The sequence below is a fragment of the Artemia sp. Qi Xiang Cuo genome, chromosome 4 (genome assembly GCF_049724085.1).
Source record: "Artemia sp. Qi Xiang Cuo chromosome 4, ASM4972408v1, whole genome shotgun sequence".
Lineage (NCBI taxonomy): Eukaryota > Metazoa > Arthropoda > Branchiopoda > Anostraca > Artemiidae > Artemia > Artemia sp. Qi Xiang Cuo.
Window position 1 is genome coordinate 2,364,001 of NC_142797.1, and position 23,346 is coordinate 2,387,346.

At 34.2% G+C, this 23,346-nt stretch overlaps 1 protein-coding gene across 1 annotated transcript in view; it reads left to right on the forward strand.

Moving 5' to 3' along the window:
* The window catches only part of LOC148952675 (uncharacterized), a 125,360-nt gene that overhangs the window by 86,526 nt on the left and 15,488 nt on the right, over window positions 1–23,346 (forward strand). Inside the window, exon 5 of the mRNA XM_089087351.1 lies at window positions 22,575–22,809. Coding sequence (XP_088943477.1) covers window positions 22,575–22,809 — 235 coding nt within the window. The remainder of the gene's footprint in view (window positions 1–22,574; window positions 22,810–23,346) is intronic.

Consider the following 23,346-nt stretch of genomic DNA (forward strand, 5'->3'; position numbering starts at 1 on the left):
CTTTAGAAGGAAAGAATCCTGTATTTTAAATATACTCATGATACACACCACGCTTCTCATCAATTAATGACGCCCCGTCATTAGTAACTGCTCATTAGGAGTGCTAAACATTTTCTCCATTATATTTCTTATTTTATTCTACATCCCTATCTAAAATGCATCTACTGGACTAAGATTATTCATGGTTCTAGGTTAGCTACTATACTAAGGATTTTTTTTTCTATATCTAACACTGATTACTTTTACATTTACAACAAGGTTGGGGCTATTCTACCTTTACATAAGTTTTTTTTTTAATTCAATTTTTTTTTGTCTATGTGGCATACTACATTCTGTCTACACTACATTAAATGAATAGCTTGACAACGCTACACATAACTATCTGGATATCTAATACTACATACAAAAATGATTTAAAACACACAATATTGTGTTTGCCACGTTCACTGGTATTTTTAAAATACTTTCACTATTTGGATTTTTGAAATGTTAAAGTTATTAGGAAGTAATACATGAAGCTTCACATCTCTTACTGACCTTCGAGTCCTTAGTGTACTACCCCCTTCAGTGATAAAATACTGTTCTTCCCTCTTTTTGTCTTGGCAAAAATTTTGAAGCATTTACGTTATGGTTTCTTCATGGTCTAGTTGTCTTTACACGACAAGTTTTCCCTAATAGTCAACTGGAAAATGACCGTTAAATATCGTTCTAATAGTCAACTGGGAAATGATGCTTCCCACTACAGGTGTTGTTGTTTTTTCTTCTCAGCATATCATTTTTGGATTTTTTGAGGTACATAGAGGATGTATTCTCCGGTAAAATAGTTCATTTTTGCTTTTTGAAACGGTTTGTCGTCATGCTATAGTGACTCTTTGAATATAGTGTCTTTAAATTCAACTTCAAACATCTTCAAATATCGTTTAACTTTAAATATCGTCGAATATCATTTATCTTGTACTGCCCGATGGTGATCTCAGGATTAAACTTCAAATTGTCTCTAATTTCCGCTTCAAATACCTTCAAATGTCTTTAAATATCATTTAACTTCAAATATCGTTTATCGTGTGCTGATTGATGGGGTTCTAAGAATTAAACTTCAAATTGTCTATAATTTCAGCTTCAAATATCTTCAAATTTCTTTAAGTGTCATTTAAATTCAAATATCGTTAAAAATCGTTTATCGTGTGCTGATCGATGGTGTTCTCAGAGTTAAAGTTCAAATTGTCTTTAATTTCTGCTTCAAATCTTCAAATGTCTTTAAATATCATTTAACTTCAAATATCGTTAAATATCGTTTAGCTTTAAATATCATCACTATAATGTCAAATTATTCTGGGGTCCATAGTGAGTATCAACAGCGATATCTACGTATTTATATCTTGTACTGACCGATGGGTTTCTCAGCGTTTATGTGATTATATAGTTCGTTAAAGTACTTGATACTGAGGTTCAAATATAGTGTTACCTGATACGTAATATGGTTCATGGTCGAAGAAGTGACGATCGAAGGTAACTGTTGTTTTCGTAGACGAAGCTGGGATGAAAATTGCCTGGAGTCTATGGTGAGTACTCTTCGTTGGTTGAGATATGATGAAAATAGATGATACTCGGTTGTATCTGTACTGGGCAGCTCATTGTAATGCTCGATAACCAATTTGCCATTTACTTCCTGTGATAAAAATAGCGAGGCAGAATCACACGTTCTTTGAAGTAAATACTCATACAATAATTCACTCATTAATCGGATTATACTAGAACACTATAGTTCCCATTGTGGAATTCAATACATAGAAGTTTCTTATAAAATATTAATTCTTCAACTTTAAGTATGGTCTCTTATTATACTTTCTAATATATACTACTACATTCACTTTATTTTAACTTCTTTTAACAATTAGTTAATTTCACAATAGATTTAAAATAATCATTTAAACAGAGTTTATGCTACATGGTTAATTTTTGAGGTCTAATTTTACAACTTATTTCATGCCTGCATTGTTCACGCAAGTCCGTGCTGTTGAAGAAACGCATGTTGCAGCGTCATAACCACACAGTTTTACGTAAATGATACTACAATGAGGGAACAAGACATAACGAGGACGAATGGAGACCTCTCTACCCGCTCGTTTTCTAATGTCTTCCCTATTTCTTGGCTCAGGCGTTGTCATGGGGCTTCGGGTTTAACCTCTGTTGAAATGCAGAGGTTCTGCTGCTGTTTCCCCGTGTTCTTCTCTTGGTTTTCGCCTTATAGTCTCAGGATTTTTCCGTAATTACAAGTCAACATTTGTGCCTCATATTCGCCTTTCGAATAAGGTAATTAGATGCAGGGTTCCAAGCCTGCCCGCGTAGATTCCAGTTGATGCTTGGCAAAGAATATAAGCGTAATGAAGAATTGACATCAATATCTTTTTAGGAGGCTATTGTTTCAATAAATCCTTCAGAACTAAATAAATAAATTAATATTAAAGTCTTATTAGATTCCGTTAAGAGAGAAACGCCTTCACATTAATGGGGAATTCCTTGTGGGTTTTACTTAGTTGGCATTTGACACACACAGGGTTTCAATCTACGTATCTTAACTGATCAAATGGTTTTAAAATTTTACATATTATTATTGAGATATAATTCCACATCCGCCGTGAAATTCTACATATAAACGTACCGATAGCCAACTATAGATAAAGTTCGGATCGGATTTTTTTTTTGATAATATCCATCTTGGTTAGGACATGGGTCGATTTTTAATAGAAAATCCGAGGGAGACCTGAGTCAGTATAAGTAAGATATAACGTGACTGACTTGCGAAAATATGTCACAAACACTAGAGCACTAGATATTTCGTAGATAAACCGATGGAATTAAAGAATATTTTTGTCAACGATCTATAGAACGGTGATTTCTTTGTTTTTGTATGCGTCATAACTATAAACTAATGAAATTAAATTTTTTCGTTAAGGATCTACAGGAAATTAATGCATTTGTTTCTCTTTGGAAGTAATGTTTAACATAGAGCTGTAGGACAGCATACGTCATAGGTATAATATAATGAAATTAAAAATGTTTTTGTTTTTTTTTCTTTTTTTTTTGCCTCGGAGCTATAAGAAAGTGAACTCTCTGTTTCTCTTTCAAAGCATTCTGATCCAAAAAACGAAAACTTAAATAGCTCACAGAAGTTTCTATTCAACCTTTAAGTATTGTTTTGACTGGCCCTGATTGGCATAAAAATACTAATTTCTTACACTTGAAGGACTGAGAAATATCCCTTCCTACGGTCGTTAAAAAAAAAACTACAAAAAACAATCATGGGCCTTGAGTTCCTACCCAGGCTTCCCACAAGACGTGGTCTAACACCATTTGTCGTTCTCAGTCGACCACGAGCTTCCTACCTTTGGTTATTTTCTGTTCCAACCATTCTCTCTGATCATCAGTGTTTTGAAATTACTCGTATTATTTTTTTTTCATTAATATTGACTTGGTTAACTTTACTTGCACACTTTCAAATTTATTATGGTGTTAAATTTAACATATTTGAAATTTGTCGTTACATTAATTAGGGATATTTCCATCTGTCAGGTTTTTTAACCGTTCTGCCTGACTGTGTCGTTATTTTCTCCTCTGTTTCTTGCGGTTTTTTCTTTTTCGGTTTTCTAGCGAAATAAGGTCAAACTTTTTGTATTCTTTTTTCAAAAATTCTTTCCCTTTTAATTTCGTTTTTTTCCCGTGTTTGGCTGATGAGGTCGGCCTTGATTTCCCTATTTCTTAGACTACTGTTTGATCTGATTCACCATCAGACTCTTTGGAACCAGTTTCCGACGAATCCGGATTAGAACTTTTAGAGGTGGCACTTTTTGTGGTGTCACCTGCCCTTCCTTCGTAAATTTCTACTCCCCTGGAAGTAGAAGGTTTATTCCCTAAGTCCTCGTCTTGAGTTTTCAACTCGGGGGATTTGAAAGATTCTTGAGAGCTTTGGGAGGAGTCAATAGTTTTTGCGGTGTTCCTCCATTGTTTGAAGGCCATGTCTTCAAGGGGATGGAGCATTCTTTGCACAAAGGTTTCCCTCCATGAAGTCCACTTTTTAGGTTTGACCTTGGACACAGTTATATCATGATGTTGACCTTGCTGGTCATCCGTTGGAGTTTTATTCCCGGGCAATGTACTTTGACTCGTTTTTATGGGAAAATTTATTAAATCCATAGCCTCTCGCAGGTTTGTTTTAGTTAAAGCTTTGGGAGGAGTTTTCTTCAGAGTAATACCGGGGGTTTCTACAGCTCTGTTTAATTTTTCTTATAAAGATATGGTCTTTCTATTGGTGTTGCAGGGGAAACCTTATCGTCTGGAAATCTTTGGGGGGACATGGGGTCGAGATTATATTGGGTAAAAACTTGGTTTTTGGAGATATTGTATAATCTAAATCTCTTGCACTCGCCAATGAATAACTTTTTGGACTTTTTGGCGTTCTTATTCTTACTGGTATTAGGGATTTTTTCTTAGGAACAACTAGATTTTCCATTGCTAAAAATTCTTCAAAGTTTCCCTGGTCACTGTCATTCTCAAAATAGTCTTGCTTGAAATTAAAGGGTTTTAGCTCTGCCAATCTTGACCTAGGGGGCTCACTTTCCGAATCTGACGAATCAGTAGAAGAGGGATGTGATACCCATCTCTCTCGAAATTTGGCTCTTTTTATTCGGCTAACATGCGCCTTTTAAGTTCTTCCACTATCTGGGTTTTCCATTTTAAAGGTATATTCATTATCGTACTTTTTGATTATTCTCTACGGTCCAGAATATTTGTTGGAAAGTTTTTTTTCCTTCCGTTTTTGCTTCGTTCTTTAGGTAAAAGAAGTATTCTACTTTTACATTTATATTACTCTTCACTTTGAGTTGGCTTTTAAGCTCTTGAATTATTTTACATTTGTCCAACTCTTGCCTAGCTATTTTATAAATTTTCCTCATCCTATTCATGAATTCTTGTTTATAATCTTCTGAGTTGTTATAATACTGCCGAGATTCAATAATCTCATTATACGGGATTCTGAAATCACTACCAAAAAGTAAATAAGATGGATTGTCTTTGGTTGCTTCGGAATAAGCAGTGTTGATTACGTTAGTTAAATAAGGTAAGAATTTATCCCAGTCACTCCTCTCGTCTTTTGTATAAATACTTAATACGTTCGAAAATATTTTATTCCTGTTTTCTATTTTTCCATTAGCTTGTGGATGCTACGGCGCTGTCACCATTTTCTCTATATTGAGAAAACTCATTAAATCTTTTGTTACTTTTGAAACGAAATTGCTCCCGTTGTACCTCAAAATTTTATTAAGAATGCCAAATTTCAGAAATAATTTTGCTAATGCCTTATTTGTGGCATAAGCACCTTGATTTTTTAATGTTTTTACAAAAGTAAATCCTGAAAAATGATCTATAACCGAAAGAATACAAGTATGGCCTCTGCTAGACACAGGTAGGCCTCCGCTTGTACCGTATAGGTCAAATGAGATAATATCGAAGGGGTACTTTGCTACCGGGACCCTTCCCATTGGATGATTTGGATAAGCTGGGGAGATTTTTCTCAAATTACATGCTTTGCATGTACTTACAAATTCTTTAAGTTTTGTCAGTGCAGATTGTACGTAAAAGTATTGTTTTAACTTATGGAACGTTTTCATAACTCCTAAATGTCCACCTGTGTCCGAATGAAAATATTCCAATGCAGGCCCTATCAAGTTTTGTGGTAACACATGTATTATCGAGGTTTGGTTTCTATTTGTCTCAGCAGTCACAATTCTACACAGTATTTCTTCATTGAGGTCGTAGTAAAAATTATCTATCTCTTTTCTAAGAGTTTTGAATTTATCCGGTAAAGCCTCATCATTCAAAAAATAATCAATTATTGCTACACACATTTCATCCTTTTTTTGCTTTCTTTTTGTATTTTCCAAAGACAAGGGACAATAGTTAATCTTATTTTCTTTTACTGCGTCTTTGACTTTATTTTTCTCACATCCATGATTGCTCTTGGCAATTATGGCGTCAACTTCATTTTCTTCAGCTTCCGAGGGAATATTTTCTCGATATCTACTTAAAAAGTCACTAGCTGCGTTTTGTTTTTCCTTTAAGTGTTCAAATTCATAATCTAGGTCTTGGATTTTCATAATCCATCTAGCTAGAATGCCCGTGGGGTTTTTAAATGTGCGCAGGTACTGCAAGCTTTTATTGTCTGATCTTAATATAAAGTTTCTTCCAATTAAATAATGTCTAAATTTGTCCAAGTGGCATATAATAGATAGCAATTCTATGTTTGTGGTTGAAAAACTGCTTTCGCCTTTTGATAAAGTTTTAATTGAATAGAATATAACTGTTACTATTTGTTTGGGCGTTCCCTATGGTCGGTTATGGTTTTTTATTGGCATTTTTTGCGAAAAGATGGTGCATATGCCTTTTTACCGAGCATCCGGGGTAACGATGAACTTTCTGATTTTAAAATCATGGAGCACTAAAATAGGTTCGGAAGTGAGCGCTTTTTTCAAAAGGTCTAGGGAAGTTTGAGCTTCCTGGGACCAGGTAACATTATGGGAGTTCCCTTTAGTTAATTCCGTGAGGGGTTTCGCAATTTGGGCGTAATTGCGTACGAATTTCCTGAAGTAGACAGTAAGGCCTAAAATTCCCCTTAATTGTTTCATAGTTCTGGGGGGATTGAGGTTTTCAACACATTTTATTTTATCAGGGTCTGGGGATATCTCTCCCTGGGTTACTACTACTCCTAAAAATTTAATTTTAGTTTGAAATAAATTTACTTTCTCAGGCCGGCATTTTAAATTGCCTTGCCTGAACTTCTCGAACATCTTAGCTAATGTTGCTAAGTGTTGTTCAGTTTTTTTCCCCACGCATATAATATCATCAACAAAATGAATTATATAATTTAATCCTCTTAAAAGGTGCAATAGGGGTCTACATAGCGCGCTTGAACTTGTTTTAAGCCCAAATTGTACCCTTAAGTATTCATAAGATCCGGATTCGGATGCTGAAAATGCAGTTTTATGGACATCCTTTTCGTCTATTTTCACTTGGTGGTAGCCTTGGGTACGGCCTAAAGAGGTAAATATTTGGTTTTGGCTTGAAATAGAGTCAAGAATATCATCTATTCTTGGTAGAGGAAATTTATCGCTAACTACTTGTTTGCTGAGAGCCCTATAATCTATTACGAGTCTAAGATCTCCATTCTTTTTTTGGTACTAAGATCACTGGTGCGCTATACGGACTTATACTTGGGCGTATAATTTTGTTTTTTTCTAATTCATGGATTTTATTTTTTAACCACTCTTTGTGCTTATATGGCAGACGGTATGGCTGCTTTGCTACGGGATTACCGGTCGTTAAAATTTAATGTTGGTAAAATGGGATTATCCCTATGTAATCTTCAGATGCAGAAAATACATCTTTAAAATTCCATAGTAATTCACACGTTTTTTTCTTAAGTTCCAAGTCCGTAATATGATCCATATTAAATTTGTTTAAAAATTTTGATTTTGTGAGAGGGTATTTGTTGTTTGAAGTTTTAATGCTATTGACTAGGTTTCTATTAGAAAATTCCCATGAATATGAATCATTCTCAGTTAAAACTTGGACTTGAACTAGAGACGTCACCTTTTTAGTTATATTTGCATCATTTTAGTGATTATTTATTACACAGATAAAAGCTTTATCTTTGTCATATAATATGTTATCTTCCTTACATAACAGATTTTCGGGTATTTCAGACGGTGTTGCAAACCATATTTCTGATTTGCTAACCACTGGCTCGATCATCTGTGATATTTGAATTTTTTGCATCGTTTTGGGAGGGACTTTTGTCTTCCTTATTGCAAATCCGTAGTATTGCTCTTCATCTTCCTTGTTTATCAGAATCATGCTGGTTCGATGCTGCGCCAATGCGGCATCTTGCGGCGTCAAGTTGGGTTTTACTATATTTTTCCATAATCCTGCTATTTTCTTAATTTCATTTGATCTGTACTGTCGCATATCTCCTGTTTTTATTTTCGCAGATTCAATAGTGTTATTATTTAAATTTACTTCGTTTCTGCAATATCTCTCAGGATAATTGAACAAATTTTCCAATTATGCCATGTCTTTGCGAGACATGAGGTTCAAAATATTTCGACATTATACCACTAGAAATTTTGTTTACTGTTATGTTGTCTTCGTAACCTCTGTTACGATTTGTTAAGGTAGAAATTTCTTCCTCTACCTTAGCTGAGTTGACAAGCTTCTCGTTAGCTACGTCTAATAGTATTCTATTAGACCTTAGAAAGTTTGCCCCTATAATAGCTTCATATGGGAAATTATCACATATAATAAAATTTGTCATGAATGTTCTATTGTCTCTTTTTACGTTTAGGCAAATTGACCCTTTTCCATTTAATTTATGACCTGTAACACTTGTTAAATTGGGATTATTAGGGTTCCTTTGTTACCTAACTTGCAGAGGCAACATATTAAATATGCAAGAGTTTATGATATTAACAGTAGCTCCGCTGTCAACTAAGGCCGTAAAGTAAACGTTTTCTACACAAAAATCATTAAATATAGGTAACTTGTTAATAATATCACTACAAGAAGGCACTAATATTGTTTTGGACCTATTAAATATTCCTGTCACCCTCTGGGTCCAATTTATGTTTCTAAGGGGCCTGAAACGTTTCCCTGGGGATTTATTTCATGCGTTTGTTCCCCTAATAGGTGTTCACACATATTAGGTTCCGTAGGCATATTTGAAGGGCTTAATTATGCCTGTCTTTTCCAAGCATTATCATGGTAACGTGGATATCGCGTTTCGGTGACATTGGCTTGCACTGACGGTCCGTGACAGTGGTCTACAAAGTTTTAGTTCCTTGTTGGCAAATTTTCGTGATTTCTATATTGCAGTCTCGCATTATATTGGCTTTGGCGAGTATTTGGGTTTTCAAATCGGTAATTAATTTGCCTGTTGGGTGGAGGGTTATAAAAATTTGGTTGGTACGCATTATAAGGTACTGATTGGCGCAATCCCCCCTGGCTATGGCCTATTGCACGACCGGTGCTAAAATTTGTTCTTCCGAACAAATTGTTACTGTAATTTTGCGTATTACCGACAGCATTTCTTGGTACGGGATTGGGGACATAGTGGCACGCTCTCGCTATGTGGCCAAGACGATTACAATTATTGATTACAAAATATGGCCAACACCTTATTATTGTAAAGTTAATGGGCTGAAAACGTACTGTTTTCTGGCTAGTGGGTTCTGGCGTTTTGCTTCTATGTGCCACTGGGGAACTATCCCTTGAAAAGATATTGGGTAATGCCTGATCGCCTTTGAAGATTATGTTCGCGTTTGAATCGCCTAGGCTATTTATTTTTGCTTTACTATGATTAGCAACCATTGTATCAACTTCGACTAATCGCTCTACCTCCTGAACTGCAAGATCCAACGTCTGAATATTTTTGGATATTACTACTCTATATAGTTTTGGGGGTAGCCCTTGCAAAAAGGTATTTAGTATGACTTTTTCGTACAGTTGCCCAGAACCACTTCCGTATTTTGCTTCTACAGAAATGCGTATATTATCCAGGTATTCTCGTATATTCTGTGAAAAATCAAAGTTCACTACTCCGTGTTTTTATTTATTTATTGAACTGGTTTCTATAAATCTCTCTTTGAATGCTTTTAACAAGTCGTCAACCGTATTTATTGGCAAGTTGGCGTTATTGCCTATGGTCTGTTCGATCTGTTTTAGAAAAGTTAAGGCCTGGCCTTTTAATCGTAGTAGTAGCATGTCTTTTAACGCTCCAACGTCTGTTTTTGTTAGTTGTACAAATTGGGTCAATTGGATATTAAATTCGTCAATATCTGACTGACCATTGTACTCTGGTATAGATTTTGCTATCTCTATATTTTTCGCGACTAACTTTTGCACTATTAATTAATCGTTCAGTTCTTCCATTTTTTTTTTGAATCGATTGAAAATAAATTTATTTTTAGTTAATCTATTTTGGACGATGCTACTATCTCCTATGAGATATAAGGGTTTTCCTATCGTAGCTTAGCGGCAATAGGCCTAATCACTTTTTTTATATGTCTGTATCGTTCCCAATAATTAAATTCAAATTACAAAGTTTCATAGCCTAATTAGTTCGCAAGTTTTTCTCCAATTTCCGACTCACGCCATTTGTTATGTAATGTATTAAGAGGAATTAAGAATTATCGAACTCAGAATTCTGTCACCTCAGAGCTTTGTTTCCACAGCACGATCAGATCTGATTTAAGAGACACGAATTCTTATAGGCTAACAGGGGTTAGAAACATTTTTCTAAGCTGTGGAGATAACGACTTTTGGTGTTTGTAGGGATGAAATAATGTGGCCTCTTCTTTCTCGAGCTATCTGGAGATCAGATTCCTTTGGGAGCATTTACCTTGGAGACTTACGAACTAATTACCTATTATTGGGCTAGACGCAGACATATAAATGAAATAAACACAGATAAAAAAGACAATAGATTTATTGAACTTACATACTTAGTTGCACAGCAACGGGTCACTTCAATGACAATAATGGTGACCGAGATGAAAGAGTTAAAACTTCTATCTCAAATGGATCTTCTCAAATCTGTCTTACGAATCGTTTCAAATCTGACTTACGATTAAAATTAAAAAACACATCTATCCCACTACCAAAAGCAGTTCTTTCGTCCTGCGCTGTAAGGACTGCTCACCATTGGCCCAAGAGGACCAAGGATGTAAATATTTCGTCGAATGAATTCTTTTAAATGTTTTTGATGATTCAAGCATGCACACGGTTTTTTGCCATTTAAACTTGCTTAGAAATATTGTGCATAGTATTTTTTCTGCTACTAATTATCTTAGCGAAATTCGAACGACTAGCGTCGTTGTTTGACTGAAGCTAGAATGCATTTTCTCTTTTTTTTGATTAAGAATTTAGACTCTTGGAAGCGGTATTTGAACTCAATTAGGGGACGTTTAATTTCTGCCCGAATCATCTTTAGAAGGAAAGAATCCTGTATTTTAAATATATCATGGTAAAACTTGCGTTAATTAGTTAAATTACACTACTTTAGACTACTTTACGGGGGTAACCCTCGCCCCCCTCTGGATCCGCAACTGGATAGTTTATCATTTTTTCTTCACGTTGTGATATTTATTTTTCAGATAATAATCTCAGATCATAATCAAATGTCATCGCTTTATGGCATTGTTCAAATAAAACTTATTTTTTACTTGATTATCGTCGTAAATTTATTCCTTGTCTTTCTTTCCATTCTTAAACCAATGTTATATTTAACATTTGCATTATTACAGCCCACTATACATACATTCATATAAATTTATATGCAGTTTTACCTTCATACCAATTATTCTCCTTTCCTTTTTTATTCTTTAATAATAATTTCTGGTCGTTTTGAGTTTGAATTATTGTAAGCTTCTATTTCTACTCATCTTAAGTTTAATATGGCCTTTACTTTTTTTAAAAAAAAACTTTCGTAGTATATATATATATATATATATATATATATATATATATATATATATATATATATATATATATATATATATATATATATATATATATATATATATATATATATATATATATTTATATATATATATATTTTTATATATATATATTTATATATATATATATATATATATTTTTTTTCTGGTCGTTTTGAGTTTGAATTATTGTAAGCTTCTATTTCTACTCATCTTAAGTTTAATATTGCCTTTACTTTTTTTAAAAAAAACTTTCGTAGTATATATATATATATATATATATATATATATATATATATATATATATATATATATATATATATATATACATATATATATATATATATATATAAATATATATATATATATATATATATATATATATATATATATATATATATATATATATATATATATATATATATATATATATATATATATATATATATATATATATATATATATATATATATATATATATTTATATCGGTGCGTACAAACAGCTCCTCTCATTTGATCTGCCATCAGCGGTCCAATTACCCTGGAACACGTATTTTGGCAGAAACTTTCTCAAAATGCCTTTGAAACCAACTTGAGACTTCGCAACCTATTTTTAATTCCTAAAAACATCTAATAATAACATTACACTACTAACTACCGGTTTTCATGTATGTAATGGAATAAATTAATTTAAAATTAGTTTCTTCAGAATTAGTGTTCCAACGTTGAAGCCAAGTTTCGCGTCCAAGACAAATCTGACTTGTCTACCCGTGAAAAGATCTGATATCGCCTATGTTTATATCTGCCAAAACGTTCTCCGGAGCACTCGCACCCCGGTCCGGGTTTTTATAATGGGTGAGATAGAGAATGATCATACTGCTAATTATATAAACTGTGTTTTACAGTGAGGGGAATTTGCCATAATTCTTGTACAAAACTGTGTTTGTGTCTTGTTTTCTCTTTTCCGTCTCGATTTTACGTGCGTAGATGTCAAGGATAAATGTCCGGGGTAAATTCTCACTGGGATTGAATTATCTAGAGGATGATTCCATGGGGAGGGGTATTTCTCCATGGAATTGCAGCCAGATTTCCTGGCATTATTTGAAAACAGTCAGAAATTGAACTAAAAGAAAAAAATTTCAACTGAAAGTAAAGAGCAACATTAAAATTTAAAACGAACAGAAATTACTACGCATATAAAGAAGGCTGCCCCCTCCTCAACACCTCGTTCTTTACATTGAAGTTTGACTTTTTGTCCCAATTCTTTAAGAAAGACTCCTGAAAGACAGGGGTCATTTAATTAATTAGAACAATAAGAAGCTTTTTAAAAATACTAAAATGCTTTAGTGTAAAGAGCAAGGTGTTGAAGAGGCGTCAACCCCCTTCATATACGTAGTAATTTCTGTTTGTTTTAAGATCTAATGCTGCTCATTACTTTCAGTTTTTTTTAGATTTAATTATTCTCAAAGTTCAATTGACATGCTCTGTAAACATACAAGGTTCAATTGACTTACAAGGCGAATGGTTAATTAAACTTTCGCTGTGTACGAATTCGAAACAAATTCGTAGGAGAAACTACAATGGAAAACTAACTCAGTTCAAAACTTTTAATAATAGTAATGATGTGATTGATATTCACTCACCGGTATTCAACTGTCAAGCTTCATTTTACAATTGTTTTCTCCTGGAGTTTGGGTCTCTAATTTCAGTTAGCAATGGATTTGAGAATCAGTTGTGTCGCTTGGCGGACAAAGGGGGCAGTTACTCCCCCAATAACTCCGAAAAATATATTATAAAGCCCATGCCCCATTGACTATCCGGATATGAATATATCCAGGATCTTGCCCCCCCCCCCAAGTAAAAATACTGAACATTCGCTCCCGTCAAGAAAAATGTATTGAAGGGTTTTTAATATCTTAAAGGATCACCCCATCTCATTCATTATAAGCTTTGTTTATGTTGCCAAACTGTTTAACATTGATTGGGCAATCCTGCCATAATTTACAGAGCTTGAATAAGAGATCTGAATAAACGGTAAAAACTAAAAGCAATCACCTAATTTACCAGAAATCTTAGAAATACGATTTAACTTCTCTGGTTTTTGCCGAAGGTACTTATATTCAGTATATATGAAACTTACACCCTTAGAAGTGTAAAAAAAGAGACACATTTTAAGGGACTTTTGAAAAATAGCCTGGAATCCAAGGCCGTATCCAGGGGGGGGGGGGTTACTCGGTTTGAACCCCCCCCAAAAATTTTTCACCGACTCGAAAATAAGTCGAAAATTAGTAAAACCTTGGTAAAAATCAGTAAAATTAGTCGAAAACTGAGTCAAAAATTAGTAAACCCCCCCAAAAAAAGTCAAAAGTTAGTAAAACCCCCCTTGAACAAAAATCCTGGATACGGCCCTGCTGGAATCCCATAAAAATGGTGCCGGATCAGAATGAATTGTAAACTGTTGGAATTACCATATCCGAAAACATTATTCATGAAACTTGCAGTGAATTTAAGATTAATAAAAAATCTTAGAAATAAGGTTTAACTTCTCTGGTTTTTGCCGGAGGTACGTAAATTCCGTATAAATGAAACTTACACCCTCAGAGAGTGTGAATTTAAGATTAATAAAAATCTTAGAAATACGATTTAACTTCTCTGGTTTTTGCCGGAGGTACGTATATTCCGTATAAATGAAACTTACACCCTCAGAAAGCGTGAATTTAAGATTAATAGAAATCTTTGAAATACGATTTAACTTCCCTGGTTTTTGCCGGGGGTCAGAAAAAGGCAGTCCGTAAAAATGTTTTAACATACCTTCTAGTAAAACGCTAAAATTCAGCTCATAGGCAATATCATAATAGTAATTTGGAAGCGTTGGGATTCCCTTTGGTTCTACACGCTTTAACTGAAAACCTTTAAGACACAGGGGACGTAAAACTTCATGGTATTTCCATTCAAATTTCATAGTAAAGCCACAAATTCTCAATGGTGGTCGATGGTAGTAAGTCTCCGGGGAGAATTTGCTAATGGATCCTTTGTCTTTGCGAGGGTCAGTCGATGCTGAGGTTCGCAAAATAATTTAAGATACCGGAACCCATTAAGGGTGCAGGGAGGGGAAAACTAATTTTTCAGAAGTAACCTATCTGGATTGTTTTTCACAATAGAAAATGTTAGTATACCATATCTCAGAAAAAAAAAATCACTGTGCCTTTATCAAGGAAAACAAATATACATACATTATTCGTTTATTAGATATAAGATAATGTAGCAAAAATGTATATTATAAAATTAATAAAGTGACACATTATAACTAATTGATCATTTGAATTAATGTTTTTTTTTGTCCTAATTTTCAGTTTAAGTTATAAGCCTTGATTCCTAAACTATTTTGCAGCAGCTGGTATTTTTGGTGCTTATCTGTTTTTGAATAATTATGAAGATTACACATTTTGATTATGATTGGCTCAAATACATTGCTTTTTGGCTAAGTCACTCCACAATGGTGTTTTATCTATGCTAGTTAGTCTAGTATTTCAAGATCGATGGATGACAATTATTGGCAAGCTATTGTGATCTTAGTTTGAGTTATTTATCAAAAAGTTTGTGGTAACGAACTGTAAGTAAGGAGAAACCCGGCTCAATAGTAACAAAGACTCTAAAAAACAGAATTTTGATACCAATAGATACATCAAAGAATCGTATTTTTTGATAATTTTAAATATATAAGTTTCATCAAGTTTAGCCTTATCCATCAAAAGTTACAAGCCTGAAAAATTTCTATTATTTTCGAAAAAAGGGGGAAACTGTAAGTAAGGTAAACTACAGTAAACTATAAGTAACTGTAAGTAAGGAGAAACGTGGCTCAATAGTAACTGAAACTCTAAAAAACAGAATTTTGATACCAATAGATACATCAAAAGAATTGGAATCTTATGCTGATTTTAAATATATAAGTTTCATCTAGTTTAGCTTTACCCATCAAAATTTCTGACCCTGAGAAAATTTCGATTATTTTCGAAAAAAGGGGGAAACGCCCCCTAAAGTTGTAGAATCTTAATGTAGAACCCTAAAGTTGTAGAATCTTAAATCACATCTTCAGATTTAGTGCATCAGAGAACCCTACTGTAGAGGTTTCAAGCTCCTATCTGCAAAAATGTGGAATTTCGCATTTTTTTTTTACCAGAAGAAAGATCACGGATGTATGTTTATTTGTTTTTCCGTTTTTTTCCCCGGGGGTGACCGTATAGATCCAGTAGTCCTAGAACGCCGCGAGAAGGTTCATTCGACCGAAAATTACAAGTTGTAGTGCCCTTTTTAAGTAAAAAAAAATTTGAGGGCAACTAGGTCCCCACCCATGCTTATTTTCTCCCAAAGTCACTGGATCAAATTTTCGAGATTGGCATTTTGTTCAGCACAGTCGAATAATTTAATAAATTTGTCTTTGAGGGCGACTGAATCCCCCAGAGTCCCTGGCGGAAGGTCTGCAAGTTATAAAATTTGCCATTTTTTACATATAGTATTGATTATAGGTGTTTTCAGGGGGGGGGGGGTTCTGGCGTGGATGGGGTAGGTCAGGAGGAGGGGTTCAAGTGGGAGGTTCTTTCCATGTAGGAATTTTTCATGGGGGAAGAGAATTTCTATGAAAGGGGCTGTGGATTTCCCAGAATTATTTAAAAAATAATCAGAAATTAAATAAAAAATAACTCAGATGAAAGTAAGGAGTAACAGTAAGACTTAAACGAACATAAATTCTTATGTATAAGAGGGGGTTTGTCCCCAAATCAATACTTTGCTCTTCACGCTAAAGTATTTTTAATAATTTCAAAAGAGCTATTTATTCTAATTAAACGGCCTTTGTGATTCAGGGGTCATTCTTAAAGAATTGGAACAGAATTTGAGCTTTAGCGTAAAGACCGTGGTAATGACGAGGGGGCTAACCCCCTCATATACGTAATAGAATTATACGAATATAGAAGTTTTTTAACGTAAGTTAATTCGTAAGTTACGTATATTTATTACCAATAGAAACGTTCGTAAATAAAATTAAAAGCCTTAGTGCCCTTTTTAAGTATCCAAAGAAATTAGAGGGAAACCAGACTCCCTCCTCCGCCCCTGATTTCTCAAAATCCTCCGATAATAATTTTGAGAAACCTATTTAGCCAAAAAAAGTAAAATTAATATGAAAATTTCGTTTTAATTATTCATTTACGGTGAGTTAAAATTAAAACCCGTATTAATTAAAATTAAAAAAAGAAGTTTTTTAAAACGGAAAGTAAGGAGAGAAACTAGTAAGGTAAGAAGCGACTTAAGGAGCGCAAGTAGGGAGCGACTCAAAAACGAGCAGAAATTATTCCCTCTAAGAAAGAGGCTGTCTCCTCCTCAACGCCCCGCTCATTACGCTAGAGTTTTTTTTTTATTGTTTTAAACTGGTACAAAAAAACTATGCGTGGACAATCCTTTGGGTAACATTTAACAAATCCTCCTCCGTTTTTCGAAGCGTCCACGCTTCAGGACCGTACTTGACCGCTCTCATCACTGTAGTCTCCAACGAATTGTCCATGGTTTGCAGACTTGTCTGTCTATTTATCCAGACTTCTTTCAACTCTGGAAAAACACTTTAAACCACTAAAAAGTCATGCAGAATTGGCCAACTTCACCCCTCTTCACCCCTCCTTTTTCTCCTTATGTTGTTTGTCCAGTTGGAAAGACAAATAGTTAGGTACAAATACTGACGGAGACGATACAGCACTTTATTTCTATACCTGACTACTTTTGAGAAACTCTCTCTCGTTTTGCTCCTTATCCTTTCATTTGTCCAGTTGAAGAGATCAATTATTAAGCACAAATAACAATGGAAACAACACCACACTTCCTTTCTATGGTGAACAAAAGAATTAAAATTCCAGACAATGGGGGATATTTTTCCAAGGACGGGAGAAGGAGAAAATAAAATTAACAGCGGAATATTTTAAGCAAATATCCTATTTTGGCCACAATTGCACATTTATCTTTACAGAGCTAGTTCATTTATCTCTCTGCTTATCATTAATAAAACAAGACTTTTTAAAAGAAACGAAAAAGTAAATTTAAAACCTAATATAGTGTAATTCCTAAAAGGAATTACACTATATTTGAGTTGGGCTGCCATCTCTTGAGCATATCTCCTTTGTGCTAGAGATTCACGGAGTTTTTTTTTGCGAAGGCTTTTGATGTAAACCAGATACAGTTAGTCGGTAGTTTAAAGTGTTTTATTTTAATCATTAGATTTAAAATTGTATGTAGTGAAAATCTTGTTGATAAAGCAAATTGAATTAAATGAATCCCTTCATTACGTTGTGACTAGAAAATTAAAAGTTTTTATTGGATTAATCAAGTGCTGAACTATCATTCTTGAAGAATCTAGACCAAGGAGTCAAACATTCCTTTTCACTAAAAGGCCCTTTGGTAACCAAAGGGCCTTCGGTAACCGGGTCGGGACATCGTAGCAAGGTAGCCACGATGGTCAGTTCGTAAAGCCCTAAAATTGTCCAACGTTTTTTGCTACACAGCGATTTTCGGTGTTTCAGTCAAAAATAATTCTACGTGTCGCGGCTTTTGTCGTGACATGGTCCATTTAAGTGTACTTAGATTAGTTTTTATGTAAATTTTAAAATCTTTTCTAATTTAGAGGAATAAAAATGCATCCATAAAAATGCAATATGCACATACGATATCCCATATTGAATTGTATTTAGATTACTGTTATGCATAAAAAACACTCTAACATATACTTTGATGTGAGCCACATCCTGCAATTACATTTTATGTGTATGTGTTTATGTGTTAAGAGAAAAAGGGTTATATTCAATATAGCCCGTACTACACTGCTACAAATGATGAAATAGTGCTAAAATAGCATTTTGTGCTACAGGTGACAACCCTGCACCTTAGGCTTTAAACTGGCAGTGGCAGTTTGGTATTTTTGGAACTCGAAGGCATCTGGAGTAGGGCTAGTAGCTTGCTAATTCAGATACTCTTTAATTAAACCTACTCAATAGAGAAGCCAAGAATATTTTCTAGCAAAAATAAATATTTAATTTTTATGATTTTATATTTTTGATACTGGAGGAAAGAGGGTGGAAGCAATACATTAGTGGAATCTTTTCTCCTATTTTCTTCCTTTATACACTATTCGATTAGTGTCTTATAGCTTAACGGTTTAACAAGTAATGATCCCACTGGTATACTGCGTACATTAAGGCATGGTACCCTGTGTGCATCATGCGATTTAATGTATACATGCTATTTAATTATTGAATCTCTGACCAGAGGAATAAGCTACTGGCATCCCCGTTTTACATGCCTATGTTAAATCGAGCGTTAATTAAGTCAATCTTTTTTCATCTTTATTTATAAAGTTTATCACCAGCTGCCACTTTAACAAGTAAATTTTCTTGGTATGGCGTCCTTGATTTTTCATGGAAAACACACTGGTTGGGAAGGTTCGATAAGTGTTGAAAAAGGTGTTGAATTTCCACTTAATTGTGTAGTTTAATCAGTTAAGATGTGGTAGTATTCTAGTGATTATTTTGCTATTAGTACTATCTTTTTTATATCCTTTTATTCTTTGCGCTCTTAGTACATTTATATTTGTACACAAAGTTGAAATAAATCCTATTCATAACAATGTTTTTTTTTTCATTTTAAGGTTTAAGGTCACTTTCGACTCTAATCTGAAAAAAATGTATTTTTAATCTTATTAATGTAGTATTGAAATTTAGTCTAGAGATGAAGAGGGTTTCCGCCCCCTGCAAACCCCTCTTGGCACTACGGTTTAACTTTCGTTTAGCAGTGCTTCATAAATAAAGGCGGATTTGGTAAAATGGGTTTTCTACAATAAAACAAGGGTTTCCTAAACGTGATGAAGGCTCCCACGTTCATTTTCTTTCACAATGATTATACTATTGAAAACTATTATTTCAACTAAACTTATGGAGATGACACCCTAAAATTAGCTATACACCATGAAATTACAGAGCTAGTTAAAAAGCTAGTACACCCTAATTAAATTAAAACCTAAAATTAAAATTAAAAAACCTAAAATTAAAAAATAAAATTAAAATTAAAAACATAAAATTAAAAAGCTAGTACACCCTGAAATCAGCTGTGCTCTTAATCCACTCTCTATATCGTGAAAGCTTTTGATAGGTTCTGCCAAAAAGCACTGTTGAAAAAACTCCAAGCACACAGAATTTGTGGTTATTATAGTAAGGTTCTCCAGAATTTTTAAAGAAACCATAGTCATGGATGGGTTTACTTCCAGTCCATATCTAGCAAAGGTAATCCTCAGAAAAGCAACTTGCGACCAACCGACAATTATTCTCGCGTTTATCGATGAGAAGGCCGTATCTAGTGGGGAGGGTTACGTGGCTTAACCCCCACTGAAATTTTTGTTTGACTCGTAAAAACGTATGAAAAATGCATACAAACAAATTTTTATGAGCCATTTAAATATTTTTTTGCCTCCCCAATTCCTGTCAAAAATATCCCGCCCCTCAAACAAAAACCCTGGATAGTCTCTTGATCAACGAGGTATGCGACAATTCCATTATTCCTCTACACCATTTTGCGGATTATAGAACGGTCTATGTAGCTATCCATATATATGATATCCCTGCAAAAACTCTCCTCTTCCTCAAGTTGCATCTCTTAGAAATAAAAAAGAAGTCTGATGTCACAGTGCCCAATTTCAGTATATCCTGGACCAAGGAGTCGCCTTTTATCGGAAGGAAGGTTTCACCTTGACATCTCGGCCTTTTCTTCAATTATGAGGCTATCAATAGGATTGATTTACATTGCCTTTTGATAATTCGTATCTCCTCAGAACTCTCTTTTTTTGCACACATCCTGATTGGATCCGATTTTTCTGTGCAAGAAAGCTGGGTATGACTCTTTGGTTTAAAAATGTGTTACCATCCAGCTCGATTATCTCTCTGTACAAGTCACTCGTTAATACTTTCGCCGATCCTGGATGCCCACTGTTTATGTCAGCTCCTAAAACGCTACGGGCACCATTCCAAAGGACCTTAAGGGCTGTTTTCCATAAGTACAGCAACCATTTTCAACCGTTTTGATTGCAATCTCTTCCTCCAGCCAGCTATCTCTACTTGAACTACCTTTTGCCAAGCTCATGCAGCAAACACGCAGAAGCAGTTTACGATATGATTGTGATCTCCACTACTGTGGAGAACGTTTCACATCCATTTGGAATGGTCTCCCGAAATCCCAAAAAATGTTTGTTGACTTTTTAAAAGGAAGTTAAGGAGACACAACTAAAGAGAAAAAATTATGTAAATGAGTGACTGCGTGGCATAGAAAACAAAAAGATAATAGTTACTCCCGTAAGACAATCAGAAGCTCTTATCGATCTGAAATCATTTTTTAGGTGAAATGAAAAACAAGACACAGAAAGAAACAACAGACCAACAAACAAATATTGAAAAAAGTTGAAGCAAATCTATAATTCATAAAAATAGTTAATAAACAAATAAAAACTAAATGGTAAAATAAACGCACAAAAATAAAATAAGAGGAAAGAATGATTCACTACTTCAATAATTTACATTCAGAGGGGAGATAAGTAAAATTTATATAAAAATGAGAAAAGATGTGTTGCAAAGAAGCTAAATTTTGAAGTCGTTAAAATATCTACTCTTCCATTGAAAAAAGTGGCTGGGGGTTAAATTTCCCTTAACTTAAGATTATAACTTGACATTTCTGTTCAAAATAGAGCCGTTTGATATTTCATTACCAACGAATTGATTATATAAGCCTTTGAAAGAGAAAAAGAACATTTTCTCTCATGCGAACCTCCTTTTCAAGGATTGAGACCTTGAACCTTCCGCTTTTAGAGTTCCAAAACATGACAGATTTGATAATATAATTTTATTCATAATTGATCTTTTTTGGTGGAGATCTCCTTTTTCAAAGATTAGAAAATTTTCTTATGCAAAAAACGCTTTCGAACGGTAATTAATTTTTGAACCATAAAAAGGAGATACCTTTTGTCTTTGTTAGATAAAATAAACAAGTTTTTTGTTTACTGAAAGTAAAGAGCAACGTTAAAACTGAAAAAGAACACAAATTATTTTGGAGATGAGGGAGGGGGATGCCTCCTCCTCAATCCCTTGCTCTTAACACTAAACATCAACATTTTGTCCTAACTCCTTATGAACGACTGCTGAAAAAGAAACACCGTTGAATCGGAATAGGAAGCTTTTAAAAGCAACTAAAAAAAAAAGAAAAAAAGAAGAAAAAAATCTCGCAACGAGTGGAGAAATGAAGACCACAGAATAATTTCTGTTAGTTTTAGGTTTTAATATCGCTCCTTACTTTCAGTTGAAAGATAAATTGTATTGTTTTATATTTAATGTCCGATCCTTAGTCGGATCTTACAGGGAAATTCCCATTAGTTAGAGTTTTTTTCTCCAAAAAATTCCCCCTAAGAAATTTATCCCATAGAAAATCCCCCCAAGGAAAATTACTCCCGTGTCAAAATTCCGCCCGAGCAATCCCCTCCTCAATGAAAATGACCCCCCAAAAATATCATCTACCCCCCACCCCCCTCTCGCGAAAAATTCACCCTGGAAATTCAACCGCAGAAAATTCACCCTGCGGAGAAATTCTCCATGGATAATATATGCCCCCCCCCCCAAAAAAAAAAAACCTGGACAATTCTCCTCCAAAATACTTTGTTATAAGCTTATAGATCACTGTATTATGTGTAAATATGATTATCATTAATGATGGTTGCTAATTCATCCTGAATGTGATTGTCATTATGTCATGGAAATCTTAAAAACAGTTTACAAGAAATTCTTTTCTAGTCAATTAATTTTGTTATTGAATTTTATATATTCTCAGTTCAAACTTCATTTTATGATTTAGCTATTATCATCTACTAGGCTTATTAGCCTCTTTATTGCTGTGTTCACAGTCATGTAGGCAATACTCAATTATTCTACTCTATTTGAAGCTACATTTGATCATTTCTAGGCCCCAAGCACTTATACTGGAAATGCAAAAAATGAGCCTTCCATTGAAGGGTTTGAAAATAATGAACTGCCTCTTCAGTTTGTCATTTTGAAAAGTCATTTCAAGGATGGAAGAATGGACTTGGATTGCTCAGCAGTAATTGGAAATGTTTATAAGAAAACTTCCAACATGAGAATTTATGAGGCACCTCCTAGGTCAGCAAAGAATTCTCCGCAGTTAATGCCAAAAAACAGTGGTAAGTCTTTACTGAAATATTTTGACACTTGGTATGAATATGACAAAGTGAATATAGGAATAGCCATTATAAAGGCAAAGGCTGGTGGTCATAACCATTTATAACCTATAATATATAGGATAATTTCTTTTTGTAGTATACAAAATAATTCCTAGTTTTGAAGTCCTAAGCTTGTGCTTATTTACCGATTTTAAAGAAAATGGAGTACTGTTTGTGAAACACCAATTTTGTTCTTTTGTATTTTGGAGGTTGTACTTCAATCCTAAACAACAGAGATTGAAGACAAAGTTTTCTCACTTTCAGCCAAAAGAGGTTGAAAGTCGAGCGTTTACACTTTTGGCCAATTTGGGCTAGTGATGGAGTGTAAGGATGAGTGCCCAAAGTGGATCACAGACAGAGCATATAAACTACTAACCAAAAGGGGTTTGAGACAAATCATGAGCACTGTTTAAAAAAGGGCTTAAACAAAAAGCGAACTCGCCGTATACTAAATGAAACAAGATACGGAGCGCAAGAGTGCATATTGTTGAAAAGGGG